We start from the raw sequence: 14,678 nt of genomic DNA, 5'->3' as shown, positions 1-14,678 counted from the left end.
CCGCACGTCCTTCTGGCTCGTCCGCATCTGCTGCAGGCACACGGAGCAGCAGGTGTGCCTGCAGTCCAGCAGCTTGGGCCTCCGCCGGGGGCTGTAGTAATTGAAACAGATCTGGCACTCCAGCAGCGAGTCCTGCGAGAGCGTCTCCATGGCGAGCGCCGGGCGCCGAGGGCAGGGCCGGGCCGATCCCGAGTCAGAGTCCGCTGCTCAGCGCGCTTCCTCCGGAGGGCCTCGCCGCAGTCGCCGGGGGGTCGGGGCGCTCACGGGCTTCCAGCATACTCAGGCGCGCACATTTCTGAAGGAGACAAAAACGCACACAAAGTGAATTACTTCCAGCAAGCCGAGATGGATGTATTTCACTGCTCGAAAGTCTGGATGTCGGGTTAAACGAGTACAAGTTTCCCGCTCCTGAGACTGGAAGAGTCCTGGGATGTCCAGTGGACAATGAGTGAGCAAGTCCTCTCCTCGAATACTTTTCTTATTTCTAAAGAAACAAGTATCTCTACAGGGTATGCAATGCCCCCCAAATGTTCTACAGAGGGAGCCTGCTGTTTCTGTTTTATTGTTCTTCTTAACTGTTCTTCTAAACATACTGCAGAAATTCTCTCATTTCCAATAAGCTTCTAGCATTTCCTAAATTTCTTTCCTGTGCGCCTCTGACCTTTTCCTGACTCTGCTCACCATCCTGTAAGTGCTCATTGCCAGATACAGGCACCTCTACAAATCTAGGTACGTCACATAACCAGCTCACTGGATGGATGTGGGTTAGGACTATTCCTCTCTCACCGGTTATTAAAATGGTACCACCAAATAAGCACACACAGGTATTGGTTATCTTTCCCACCAAATCTCCTGAACCAAGGCAATTTCTGTCAAATGGCTTTCAAAAGAGTCAAAACAACCGCCAAATAACAACAATGAATCTTTAGGTCACAAAAATACACAGGATCACTAGTATGTTTCAGTCAGTTCTTTTAATTTCATGATTATTTGGGACTGCATCAACAGGACCAAAAGCAATTATCATTAATTCACTGATTATAATCAAGTATTATTGTCAAAGAAAACTGGCAAACAGCCTTCACCCAAAAAAAAAAAAAAAGAGGAGAAGAAGAATGTTAGCCTTCTGGTATTGACAGGAGGCAGGATAACTTAGTTCAACTTAACTGGAGTTTAAGGAATCCATCAAATGTTTTAATAAATGCTGCCCAACACCATTTCCTATTGAAAGCATCCGAATTATGTGTTCTGAATGGAACCATGATGACTCTGGAAAAAACTGTTCAACCATTGTTGTAGAAATAATTGCTAGTCCTAGAATGCCACCTACACCCAGAAGCAGGAGCTAATAATATAGATAACCTCCTTCACATTTTTCTTAAAAAGAGAACCTTCTTTTTCATTCTGATTTCCTTTGTGAAATTATGACTACACCCCTCCATGGTGATTATGATTTAAGATCAAAATCAAAATGTAGAAAAAGGTTAAAGTCAGAAATAATCACTGATAAAAATTAATGCTGACAATCAAAAGAGAAACATTTTAAAATATTTGCTGTAGTTCAGATCAGATCAGTCGCTCAGTTGTGTCTGACTTTTTTCGACCCCATGGACTACAGCATGCCAGGCCTCCCTGTCCATCACCAACTCCCAGAGTCCACCCAAACTCGTGTCCATTGAATCGGTGATGCCATCCGGCCATCTCATCCTCTGTCGTCCCCTTCTCCTCCTGCCCACAATCTTTCCCAGCGTCAGGGTCTTTTCAAATGAGTCAGCTCTCTGCATCAGGTGGCCAAAGTATTGGAGTTTCAGTTTCAACATCAGTTCCTCCAATGAATACCCAGAACTGATCTCCTTTAGGATGGACTGGTTTTGCTGTAGTAAGAGGACTTAAATTATTGAAAATAAAATATAGTAACATAGCATTCAGAAGGTGCATATTACAATCAAATGCAGTGGCACCCCATTCCAGTACTCTTGCCAGGAAAATCCCATGGACAGAGGAACCTGGTGGGCCGCAGTCCATGGGCTCACTAAGAGTCGGACACGACTGAGCGACTTCACTTTCACTTTTCACTTTCATGCATTGGAGAAGGAAATGGCAACCCGCTCCAGTGTTCTTGCCTGGAGAATCCCAGGGATGGGGGAGCCTGGTGGGCTGCCCTCTATGGGGTCGCACAGAGTCAGACACGACTGAAGCGACTTAGCAGCAGGAGCAGCAGCTCATCTATCCACTACTTCAAGAAATAGTTGCGGAAGAATTGAAATCTGCTAAGTGTAGAACTTAAAATATTCTCACCAAAAGAAAAAAAAAGATTAAGATGTGAGATGATGGATGTGTTAATCAATGAGATGTGGGGAGTCCTTTCACAACGCATACTTATTTCCGTACTTTAAAGCGTCCATTTTAAATGTCTTACAATCTATTTTGTCAATTATACCTCAATAAAACTGAAACAAGAAATTAAAAAAATAAATATCTACTGAGTATCTATCATGCAAAAAACACAATACTAGCCATGATAGATTAATAAGATGAATCAGACCCAAAAAGCACTCCTAAGCTATTTAAAGTTAGGCAAGAATGAACTCATGAACGTATTTTCTCTTCTATTCATTTATTCATTCAAATTCTCATTGAATATTTACCATGTGTCAAGCATTATGGTAGTTATTTTTGTCCTTTGTAACAAAAGACATTGTCACCACCCATAAGAAACTCCCAGACTAGAGGTACTTAAACAGCTATGCAATTAAATAGTTATAAATATAGTGATGCTTGCCTTACTGGAGCTGGATGGAGCAATCAAAGAGGCTCAGTGAAAAGTCTGGATTATGGAGAGGATTTAGACAGGTAACATCAGGGGCAGGCTACTTTCAAGTTCAGAAACCAGCATGAGCAAAGGAAAAGGGGTGAACAATTAATTACAGAGTTACTTTTGTACTCTAGCTGTGACACTGGCTAGGTTTTCTCTAACACAAGAGTAACTTACAGATGCCATCTCTAAGAAAGAGCTTCACAGTTTTAGGCTAGAAGTGTAGGTCTTTGATACAGACACCTTTGACTTTTTATTTTTTTAAAGCCTTTATTGCTTCTGTTTTTGGATTCTTGGCTGCGAGGCATGTGGATCTGAGCTCCCTGACCAGGCATCGAGCCCACACCCTCTGCATTGCAAGGCGAGGTCTTAATCACTGATCCACCAGGAAGTCCCTGGATGCCTTTTAAAGAAACAAAATTCACACAGAACCTGCACACACCCTCCCGCAGGTCCAGCTGGGGAGAGCAGAGCCCACAGGGAGGGGAGAGGTGAGTGGACCCAGGCCCAGGCCACAGGCCCCAGACCACAAACTGTGGACAGCCCCAAGTGCCAAAGACGCGGGATTCATCAGGGAGCCACGGTCAATAGACTGGAAAGAACTGCTGGGAAGCTACTGTAATATTAGACAAGAGATAAGGAGTGTGTGCATGTGTGTGTGTGTCTGAAGTCAACAGTGGTGATGAGGATGAAGAGATCAAAAGTGCTGACAGCTCGTACAGGAGTCAGGTGGGATCTGGCCACGTTGACAACGAGGTTGTAAGGGGAAGAGGCAAAGGCCGAGAGAGAGGAGGGTGAAACAGACACGAGAGAAACAGGAAAGGTGGAGAGAAACACAATGAGTCCTGGGGTGTGGGGACGGTATAAGAAATCAGACACTCAGGAAGATGCTAAAGAATCAAAAGGAAGCTGAAAACATGGGTCTGATGTTGCAGAGCAAAGTCAGGACCGGGCCTGAGAGAGCTAGATGGCACCTCCAGAGAAGAGATCTCAACCAGAGACAGACACAGCAGACCGCAGCCAGGCACTTAGGGAGCACTTATTGTTAAGCCTGGCTGAACGGAAGAACAGGGGTGGCGAGGGAGGAAACCCAGGGACCCCTCCCAGCACGTCCCTCAGACGACAACGTTCCAGGCAGCCTGAGACTGTGAGGAGTGTGTGAGTGCTCGGTTGCTCAGTCGATTCCTACTCTGCGACCCCATGGACTGTAGCCCACCAGGCTCCTCTGTTCATGGGATCCTCCAGGCAAGAATCCTGGAGTTGGTTGCTATTCCCTTCTCCAGGGGATCTTCCTGACCTAGGGATTGAAACTAGGTGTCCTGCATTGCAGGCAGATTCTTTACAGTCTGAGCCACCAGGATACATACACACACACGCACACACACACACACACACACACACGGCTGAAGGTTTGTGGCTGAAGGGCGAGTTCAGGCATGGCCAGGCAGTGAAGGGCTAAGGGAGCCCTGGTGCCAATGCCTCCTTCCTTCCAACTTGGACACTGCCAGGTGTGGGCACAATCTGCCCAGGGCACTCCTGGCCCCTGAAGGGCAGCCGTGAGCCACAGCCCAGGGAGGAGGAAGGCTCGGAGTCCCCTGGCTCTGCCCCAAGACCTGCCACACGACCGTTTTTCAACAAAACCAACATGCACTTTATTCATGAATTTATGTTCCAAGTAACATTCACTTAATTGGTGTCGAGCTCCCTTAAGATTAGATTATACGACTCAATTTCCAACATATCCAAGTTAAAATTTCCAACTTTATCCAACAGTAGGCCTTAAAACAGAGGCCAAACACAAAAGCAGAGGGAAACAGTTCCTCCCCTCTCTGCTCAGCTCCTCAAGTCTTTCTGATGACAGGACAGCCTCTTGATTTATACGCTGATTTGCTCTATGTGAAGCCAGCCCGAACTGAATTCCAGTTTATTTCCTGTCTCATAATTAGTAATGATGATGATTAGTTAGGTAAAGAGAAGAAGATTTATGAGGCTCTGGACCAAAGCTAAAGATGAATCATTCTTTCTCTCTTTCATCTCCCTTTCTTCCTTTCATAAACCCAAAAGATGTGAGTCAACTATAAAAAAATAAGGTCCACATCAGCTAGACAAGAAACTCAAAATCCCCAGTCGAGCACAGAAGACACGAGCATGAGAGCACCACAGGCAGCCTGTCTTGGCCGTTACCGTCCTCCAGGAGCGAGACGCGACGCGCAAAGCAAACACTCAGAGTCCAGAGGAGAGAGTGTTTGGGCAGAATGCACGAGCACAGGTGCAAGCTGAAATACGCTGGGATGAGTCTTAAATGTCACTACAGTTTATTTTGAAAGAATGCAAAGGTTAAAAATAAAATAGAAACCAACCAGACAGACCACAAAAAGAGGAATAACAGCTAAGGGAGGGCCTTCTCAAACTAATATGTTTTACAAGATACAACTCATAGTCAACATATCTTCATAAAACAGTAGTTTTTACACTTCCCTGGCAGCCCGTGGTTGGGGCTTTGAGCTTCCACTACAGGGGACATAGGTTCAATCCCCGGTCAGGGAACTTAGATCCCTGTGTGTTGCACACAGCAGCTAACAAAAAAAAGTATACGCCTTAATTTTAAAATACTTAAAAACAGTCTCATAAATAATGTCAATTGCACAATATACAAATGAAAGGCCCTGAATCATCATTGAACTCAAAGCTAATTCATGCCCTGGTTTTAAAACCGCTTAAAAAACTGGGATGCGTATAAACGGAGGAAGGTGTGACTTGGAGGGAAAATGCCAGAACCAGACGGCGTGTACACCGTCCTTGTTGCTCAGGGTCAACCGACATGCGGTGCTTTACGATACCAGTGTATCTTCACAAAAGAAAATTTCTTCTTGTTAAAAAACTACATAATTTTGAGCATCTTTATTAAAGTGTGGGTGTGATCAAGTGCTCCCATGAATTTAGTGGGTGGTCTTCTACACTGAGTTTTTATAGTTTAGTGGCTTTCAGAAGTCCAGGCACATAAGGATAAAAAAAGCTGATAAAATATATCCATCCCTCGGTGTCTGTGGGGGACTGGTTCCAGAATCCCCTCTGCTGCTGCTTCTGCTGCTAAGTCGCTTCAGTCGCAAAATCCAAGAATGAAAGAAGAAAAAAAAAATCCAAGAATGTTCAAGCTCCTTATTTAAAATGGCCTAGGATGCTGGCCCGGAGAAGGCAATGGCACCCCACTCCAGTACTCTTGCCTGGAGAATCCAAGGGACAGGGAGCCTGGTGGGCTGCCGTCTCTGGGGTCGCACAGAGTCAGACATGACTGAATCGGCTTAGCAGCAGCAGCAGCAGCAGGATGCTGGCCCTCTGTATCCTCAGATACAAAACCCTCAAATATGAAACTCTGGGATACGGAAGCTGCCAGCTACAATCCAGGCAGTTTTTCCCTGCTTACACTTTCACGATTCTTCGTACACTGTGACTTAGGTTTGCGACCGTGACATCAAGTATGAAGCCTCTCCCCAGCACTGTGACATGAGCTGATACGGATTACATCTGACTGGCCTTGATGGTTCCATCTGCGGTCCACATGAGGATCTTAAATTCAGTGGTCGCACTGAAAAAACCTCAAGGTCAGAGATTAAACTAGTCACTGTATGCTGCCGGGAGCCAGCGTGAGGAACTCCGCCCGTGGCAAAGGTCATGAGGAAGGAGGCTCGGCATTCGCAAAGGCGGGATAGAGCCTCAGGAGTCCCCCTGGAAATTCTCAAGCATCTACCCCCAAAACCAGTCTGCCTACTTTACTGCTTTGTGCTCTCACCTACACCTCTGACTTTATGGGGGGCTGTCCCCTACCACCATCTCTCTCCTGAATAGGTTCTTCCGGCCACATGTGATTGTTCAGAGCCTCCCAACTGTGAGAGACATAAGATGTTCTAAACTGTCTAAATACAGATTCCTTTGAGCAGTTAAAAGATTGATTAGAAATTGTATTGGTGAAGGGATTTTCACTTGTTGGGCCAATGTTTGCTGCTAAGTTTCCATATCCCTTACCTACTGTGTCCCTGGCAGTGTACTGATTACATTCAGGAATGCAAGTAGTAGCTTTAATATTTGTAACCTTGGACCCTTGAGTTAATTCTTTTTCTTGTTGTAGCCCACCACACCTTTGCCCTGTAGGAATGCAACTTTATCTAATGCTTTTGGAGGGTGGCGCCTGACTAATCACCTTTAGAGAAAAATAAGTTTTCTGAAGAAAGGGTCTTAAAATGTTAACAGGCCTCCGGGCCAGAAAATGATGCAAATCACCTAAACTTTATCATATGATAAGTTTGCAGGAAGGAAGCCTGGCTTGCTGCATGACTCTACCCCTTCCCCCATTATCCTCTATGCATAACTTAAGGTATAAAAAACTACTTTGGAAAATAAAGTGCGGGCCTTGTTCACCGAAACTTGGTCTTACCATGTCGTTCTTTCTCTCACCTTCTGGCTGAATTATTCAGCCTCTTTTCTCCACTGAACTTCCTCACTGAGCTATCCTTATTTAACCACTCTTTATATCTTTAATTAACATTTAAATAAGCTGTTGTTTCCTGATCTCCGATGCCATCTCCCCTTCGAATTCCCTGGATCCACCGGGGCTGGACCCCGCAGTATGCTTTTCTTACTGTCTTAAAGTAGCATGTCTTTTTGATACAGGTCATTTACTTATTCAAGAAAATGTAAATATTTGAAATGAGATTAGAGAAAATAATTACACTTCCATTTAATCTGGCATTTTGACTGGCAAGACCATTTAGTTATACTGGATCTTGGCAAACACTCTGATTAATGGCAAGAATGGGAATGGCTTGGCGGTGGCAGGTGTGTGGCTGACGTTTGCTCCTCTGGTAGCAGAGAGCAACTCTTTCAGGACACAATTGCCTAATGCGTGTGAAGTCCAATTTGTGTAACAACTGTCTGTCTTCATGGAGAAGGCAGTAGATCCCAGGGCTCTAACAAATCTCAAATGAGAATTCTATCAGCCCAAACTTTAAAAAAAAAGTTGTCCTGTTTTCTCCCATGAGCATCATGGTTTGCAGTATTTGATGATACAGAAAACCTGGAGAGTAAGAATGGTTATTCAAAGTCTTGAGCAGGGACGTCCCTGGCGGTTCAGTGGTTAAGACTCTGAACTTCCACTTCAGGGGGCACAGGTTCAATCCCTGGTCAGGGAACTCTGATCTCACAAACAATGTGGTGTGGCAAAAAAACAAGTCTTGAGTGACCAGGGGGTACGGGGCAAAGGATGGTGCCAGTGCTGGAGGCAGATTGGCCGCAGTAGCAGAGGCAGGCCGGGTAGGACAGAGGTCACTGGCTAAACGGGCAGAGCAGCAGACCCAGCAGAAGGCAGTGGTCACCTGGGGACTCACCACACAGCCATGGGACTAGCCTGGCCAGCACTGCCTAACGGGGTAACCACGAGCCCGAGGGGCACGGCCACAGCCTAGGTGCCGCGCCCTCCATGTGCCAAAGCTTCTGCTGCAAAAGTGCAACTAACCAAGCAGCTGAAACGGAACCACAGCCTCCAGAGATGTATTTACTCAGGAGCATTTCATTTAGGCCACGGTAGGGAAAAGAGGGATGAATCGGACCCATCCACAACTTGGTGATGAACATTTAAAATCAAAGCATATTGGAATCAAGACATTTTTAGGAATTAAAGCCAGATTTCAGGATAATAAGCACTGGGCTTTGTTGGTTTGTTTGCTTTAGTATCTATCAGACAATCACTACTATTAGGAATCGGGAGAGAAAGCGTTTAGCTCCAGTTCTGCCCTTAAGTAGATGGGTTACCTGAAGCAAGTCACCTTTCGGTGAGTGCAAGGTCCTCTCCTCCAAGGACACTGGACTCGATGGACCCTCGAGTCCCTTCTAGTGAAGAGAGTTCCTTGACCTGAGTAACTGCTAACCACACGTGGGTTTTCAGCAAATGACAGAGCTGTCAGGCTGCGTGTTCTACAGTCACTCTCATTATACCTGACAGATCATCTATGCATATTAACTGTCAGGGATCTCATGCACGTATACACGAGACATCTAAAATGCCATCTGCAGTGGGCGTCTAAAATAAACAGGAACCGCTGGAAGCTTCTTCCCTACTGTACGGTATAGGGAACTCTGCTCACTTTTACGCGGCAGCCTGGATAGGAGGGGTCTTGGGGAGAATGGATCCAGGTAGATGTATGGCTGAGTCACTCTGTTGTCCACCTGAAACTGTCACGACATTGTTAATCGCCTATATTCCCAATATAAAATAAAACGTTTTTTAAAAAAGAAGCTTCTTCCTTTATGCCTTGAATTTAATGAATGAGTATAAACAGAGCTAACACCCTAACAGAAAACAGCCACAACTTTGATTTGTAGCAATAATCAAAGGAATAACTATTTTATATCTGATCAATAACCATCTCAGCTCAAGCAAGATATCCCTGTTATCCAAGCTTGCTACCAGGTGAGGGTGAGGTTCCAACTGTCCCCTGAGGAGATGCCTGCATACCTGTCTGGCTCATACAGAAGCCAAGGTTAACACTGGCTTCAGACATACAGTTGCACCTTCACTTGCTCTGATCACCCAAGGATGGTGAAGAAAGAAAGGTGCAGATGGTCACAAAGATAGAGAAGAGATATAAAGGACTGTCCGTGGATCCCCAGGCTCCCTGGAGAGATGCAATGATAAAAGATGCCATGAGACAGACAGGTAGAGCAGAGGGGAAAAGGTCAGTTACTTCAACTCCTAGAATCTGAGGAGAGCTGAAGGAGCTGGGAACCAAAGCCAAGGGGAAGGGTCGACACAGCACTAGAGGGAGACTCTTCTCCAAGTGATCATACAAATTCAGTTGATCGTGCACAGGGCTTAGACAGAACGGCTAAGCAAAGAGCTATCATTGCCTGTTAGGGGCAGAGAGGATATCGGAGCCCAAGGAATCTAAGCTGGCCCACTATTCTTTTGACTCCAGACACCGGGGAGTAAGAGTCAGAGAGAAGGACACAGAAATATTCTTTATTTGATTAAGCACCCCATCCGACCCGCGCCAGCATTATCTCAGATAGCAAAGGCGGCTCTGAGCTCACAAGGCTCAAGAGATGCCGGAGTTTAAGGTGGTATCGCAAGGCGAAATCTAAAGATAGCCCAGTGCCAAGGAAGCACATTAAGTCACCTTCGGGGCAAATGGCTTGAGGGCCAAGACTGTGTGTTAAGGATTGAGGGGCTGTCAGAGGGGCAAGCGCCTTGGAGAGTGCAGGCCTCTCTCTGCCAAGGGCCCCCACGGCCCCTGCTCTTCACGTGCAGGGGACAGAGAACCTCTGAAGGCCCCGACAACAGCCGATGTAAATATCTGCATTTTCTTAAAACGAATCACACACGCACATCCCCACGCCTATTTCTTACCAAACCACAAATTCCAGCACAAATTGAAACCTTGAGGCAATTTGTTTTTTTAATGTTTTCCCAGGATATGTCATCTACTTCAGGGCCCACAACCTTCCTCTGTAGGGCAAATGAGGCGTCTTTTAGGCTTTGGGGTTCATGCAGGCTTTTTTGCAAATATTCAGCTCTGCCATCAAAGTGTCAAAACAGTCAGATCGAACGTCAAAGAGCAGCTGAGGCTGCGTTCCAATAAGACTCCCTTTACAGAAACAGGCCACAGATGGGATCCGGCCAACAGGACGTCATCTGCTGACCTCAGGCCTACATCGTTTCTCGTCAGCTCTGCCCTTAATCCCTGAATTCAGTATATTACTCCGGAGACACCCATCCTCAAATCAGCTTATTGCTCTAACATGAGCTATCTCACCTGAGTTTTCTGTCAAGCCACAGAATGCAAAATATTTTCATAATTATTTGAGGAAGACATTAAGGGAGTATCAGCTTTACAAGTGCATTGTCCTTTTAAATGACTATTCCCAGACAATAGGAGGAAAGAGCTGAGCAAAGAACACTGGCAATGGCCAACACCTGTAGGGCCCACCAACAGTAAATATTCACTAAGACCATTAGTGAGAACTTACAGTTAGGGCTCCAAACATTCTTCACACTGAAATACATGGTTCTACTGCTTCATCAAATAAGTGATGGTTCTAGAATTCCTTATGACAGCTCCAGACTAAAGACAACCCTCCATCTGATGGAACTTCACAAAGGCCACAATAATGCCTCCTGATGGTCTGAACTTTGGATACAATGCTTGTTTTTCATCGGCATCGTCCTGCAGTAGCTCAACAAATTTAAACTTGGCAAGGTGAATCCTAGCCCTATACAGAAGCATCTTCTGATGGTTCAACTTTTGGATACATTTCCCAAATACATGGGCATCCCTTCAAAGTGAGATAGAACATGTGTGATTTACGATGAGAGAGCCATTCATCTGAGGCCTCTGAAGGCTGGAAGGAGATACGGGGCAAGAAAGTCTTGGCTCAATTTTTTAAAAACCATGTAATTGTTAAGACTCTCCCATTTTCACACATGATAAAAATTTAATAGGTATAGTTCTTTTTTAATTAATTTTTATTGGAGTATAATTGCTTTCCAGGCAGCTTAGTGGTAAAGAACGTGCCTGCAATGCGGGCGACGCAGGAGACAAAGGTTCAGTCGCTGGGTGGGGAAGGTCCCCTGCAGAAAGGAAAGGCAGCCCACTCCAGTGTTCTCGCCCAGAAAATCCCATGAACAGAGGAGCCTGGTGGGCTACAGTCGATGAGGTCGCAAAGAGTCGGACACGACTTAGTGACTGACACACGCACACTCACAGCTGCTTTGTGATGTTGTGTTAGCTTCCGTTGCACAGAAACGCGAACAGCTGTATGTATACATGCGTGCTGCGTCGTCTCAGGCGTGTCCAACTCTTTGTGACCCCATGGACTGTAGCCCGCCAGGCTCCTCCGTCCTTGGGATTCTCCAGGCCAGAATGCTGGAGTGGGTTGCCATGCCCTCCTCCAGGGGATCTTCTCCACCCAGGGATGGAATCTGCAGCCCTGTGTATTACAGGCAGACTCTTGACCACTGAGCCACCAGGGAAGCCCCATAATGTATACATATATCCCCTCTATTTTGAATTCCTTTATTTCTTCAGAGTTGCTTCAAGTTACCTGGAGAACATTCTATATTAAACATTTGAAAAAAGGATGGCATATTAAAAACCTGGTGGGCTTTATGGCCGTCACTTTAAATAAGTCTATTCAAAAACCATTCACGAGATGATTTTCTTTGAGCAGAGAGTGTTTATTGCTTCAGTCTCCCTACCTACCCTCAATATCGATGATTCATCGCATGAATTAAGCCTCAAACTGAAGTTTCAAAGAATTCCTAAAGGCATCAGTACTAAAATTAAGCGCCACAGGGAGTCAGCTGTCAGTCTGTTCATTACTTCTGCTTTTTCTTACTTCCAGCTGCAGTAACTCAATGAGCGTTGATTTTCCATTTAGGCAAGGTAAGAAAAAAAAGAAAAACGTACAAACCCCTAAACTAGATATTGAACGCTGCTGCAACCAAAGGCTATCAATCACTAATTCATCTTTCCAAACCAAACGATAAACCCAAAAGATTTTTCCTCTTGCTTTCTGATATTTTTAAGTCACTTTGAGGTAAAATTTATCAGTGATAAAATGCACATGTTTTAAGAGTACAGTTCAATGAGTTCTGAGCAGTGAGAAGCTGTGAAACCACTGTGCCAATCAAGCTATTCCACCACCCAAAGCGGCCCTTGCCCTCACCCAGCCTGTCCCTCCTACCCCCACCCGGACCTCCAGCCCCTAAAGTCACTGCTCTGCTTTCTATCTTTGAATCTGTTTGTGTATTTAAAGCACTACCTGTGGGTTTTGACTTAGGGGAAAGTAGCGATATTTTGAGGGTACTTTCAGATTGTCCCAGGACCATGATTTCTGAAAACAAGGTGTTTATTCAACTTCACAGAGAAAACCCTAGTGACAAGCACTGCTATAAACGCATGCATTCAAACACGTATGGAGTAAGAGGCACTGCTCTCCGTTTGCGGGGTGGAAAAGGAAAAACACGGGGCTCATCCTTGCAAAGAAGCCATGCTTCTAGCTACAGGACCATGTGACCTGGGCTTAAGGCGGGCGGGGTAGGGGATCGGGTAGACACGGAGAAGGAGCCCCTGTCCGTCTGGGATGCAGGAAAAGACAGCATCTCGACTCCAAGCTGAGGACACAGCGTAGGCAAGAGGCAGAGTTCCACGCGGGGCAGATGGGGGTGGATAGGAACGGGGCCAGCGCCTGGGTGCCAGCACGCAGCTCCAGGACTCCTGTAAGAGGGGACGGGGACAGCCCACCGGCCGTCCAGAATGAGCTCTGCCAGCACCCGACAAGCCCTCGGTGCCCGCAGCTGGTGTGACCGCGTCCCGGGAGGCGCTCAAGAGAAGGCGGGGCCTGCGCAGGGCGGCGGGCTGGGGGCAGCGCTAGCTAACCACCCACCCCGGGCTCCCAGCTCAGCGGAGAAGCGGATGACGAAGCGGGGGTAAGACACGACCTTGGCCACACGGTTCTGAAGCACGACAGGAGGAAACAGCTGGGCCCCGAGCCGAGGCCACTTCCTCTCCCGGTCCTAACGACTGAGCACCTGTCCCCTCGGGGAGACGCGAGGTCACCGGGCGGCGAGACGCAGGCAGCGACACAGACCCCACGGAGGCAGGGCCGAGACGGGGGAGCGGGGTCGGGGGCAGGGGGCCCTCCTTCCTCCTACACAGAGCCTGGATTTTATCTGGGAGGTGAGGGGGCTTGTGAAGACTTCATAGGAGAGTTGTTATCCAGTCGCTCAGTTGTGTCCGACTCTGCAACCCCATGGACTGCAGCACGCCAGGCCTCCCTGTCCATCACCAACTCCCGGAGCTTACTCAAACTCATGTCCATTGAGTCGGTGATGCCATCCAACCATCTCATCCTCTGTCATCCTCTTCTCCTGCCTTCAGTCTTTCCCCATCAGAGTCTTTTCAAATGAGTCAGCTCTTCCCATAAGGTGGCCAAAGTATTGGAGCTTCAGCTTCAGGGAGAGAGGTTTCCCAACCATAACTGCATTATTATTATGTTGAGCTAGTTTAAAGAATATAGCATGAAGTACATTCATAAGATTGAGTACATTCATAGAAGTGATTCATCTCCATGATATATTTCCAGAACTTGTTCATTATCCCAAATAGAAACCCTATAGCCATTAAACAGGAACTCCCTACCTTCCTATTCCCCAAGTGCCTGGGAGCCTCTCTTCTGCATTTTGTTCCAAGGAACTACCTATCTAGGTAGGACCTCACGTAAGGGGAATCAGGTAATGCTTGTCTTTGGGTCTGGTCTGTTTCACTAAGCATGTGTTCAAGGTCCATCCAAGTTAAATTAAAGCAAGTTTCAGAATTCGTCCTTTTTATGGCTGAGTACTATTCCACTGTGTGTGTGTGTGTGTGTGTGTGTGTGTGTGTGTGTGTGTGTGTGTGTGTTTAAGCTTCCCAGCGGTGGGGATGAATTGGCAGGAGTTCAGCTGAAAGAAAAGGATGGGCAAGGCTGGAATGAAAGCTGTGGGGATGGAAGAAAAGGGAAGAGCGAATGAAGAGGACTTGGAGACAGGATAGCAGTACAGTGCGAGAGGAGAGCAAGGGAGAGAGCGAAGGAGGGACGAGCGAAAGATGCCCAGTTTCTGGTTCAGACCACTGAATGGAGGTAGCAACTTTGAGGAGCATGGCTCTGCTGGAATGCAGCGAGTGGGGAGCATGGTGCTGCTGAAATGCAATGGGTGAGGAGCGTGGCGCTGCTGAAATGCAATGGGTGGGGGGCATGGTGCTGCTGAAATGCAATGGGTGAGGAGCGTGGCTCTGCTGAAATGCAATGGGTGGGGGGCATGGTGCTGCTGAAA

General features: G+C 46.7%; 1 protein-coding gene across 1 annotated transcript in view; it reads right to left on the bottom strand.

Moving 5' to 3' along the window:
- Positions 1 to 14,678, bottom strand: part of RNF152 (ring finger protein 152) — a 64,975-nt gene that overhangs the window by 9,802 nt on the left and 40,495 nt on the right. Inside the window, exon 2 of the mRNA XM_010854819.1 lies at positions 1 to 295. Coding sequence (XP_010853121.1) covers positions 1 to 150 — 150 coding nt within the window. The 5' untranslated portion in view covers positions 151 to 295. The remainder of the gene's footprint in view (positions 296 to 14,678) is intronic.

This window comes from Bison bison, unplaced genomic scaffold, assembly GCF_000754665.1.
Source record: "Bison bison bison isolate TAMUID 2011002044 unplaced genomic scaffold, Bison_UMD1.0 scf7180017864349, whole genome shotgun sequence".
NCBI lineage: Eukaryota > Metazoa > Chordata > Mammalia > Artiodactyla > Bovidae > Bison > Bison bison.
The sequence above is the reverse complement of the archived record's forward strand: the minus strand, read 5'-3'. Positions and strand labels throughout refer to the sequence as shown.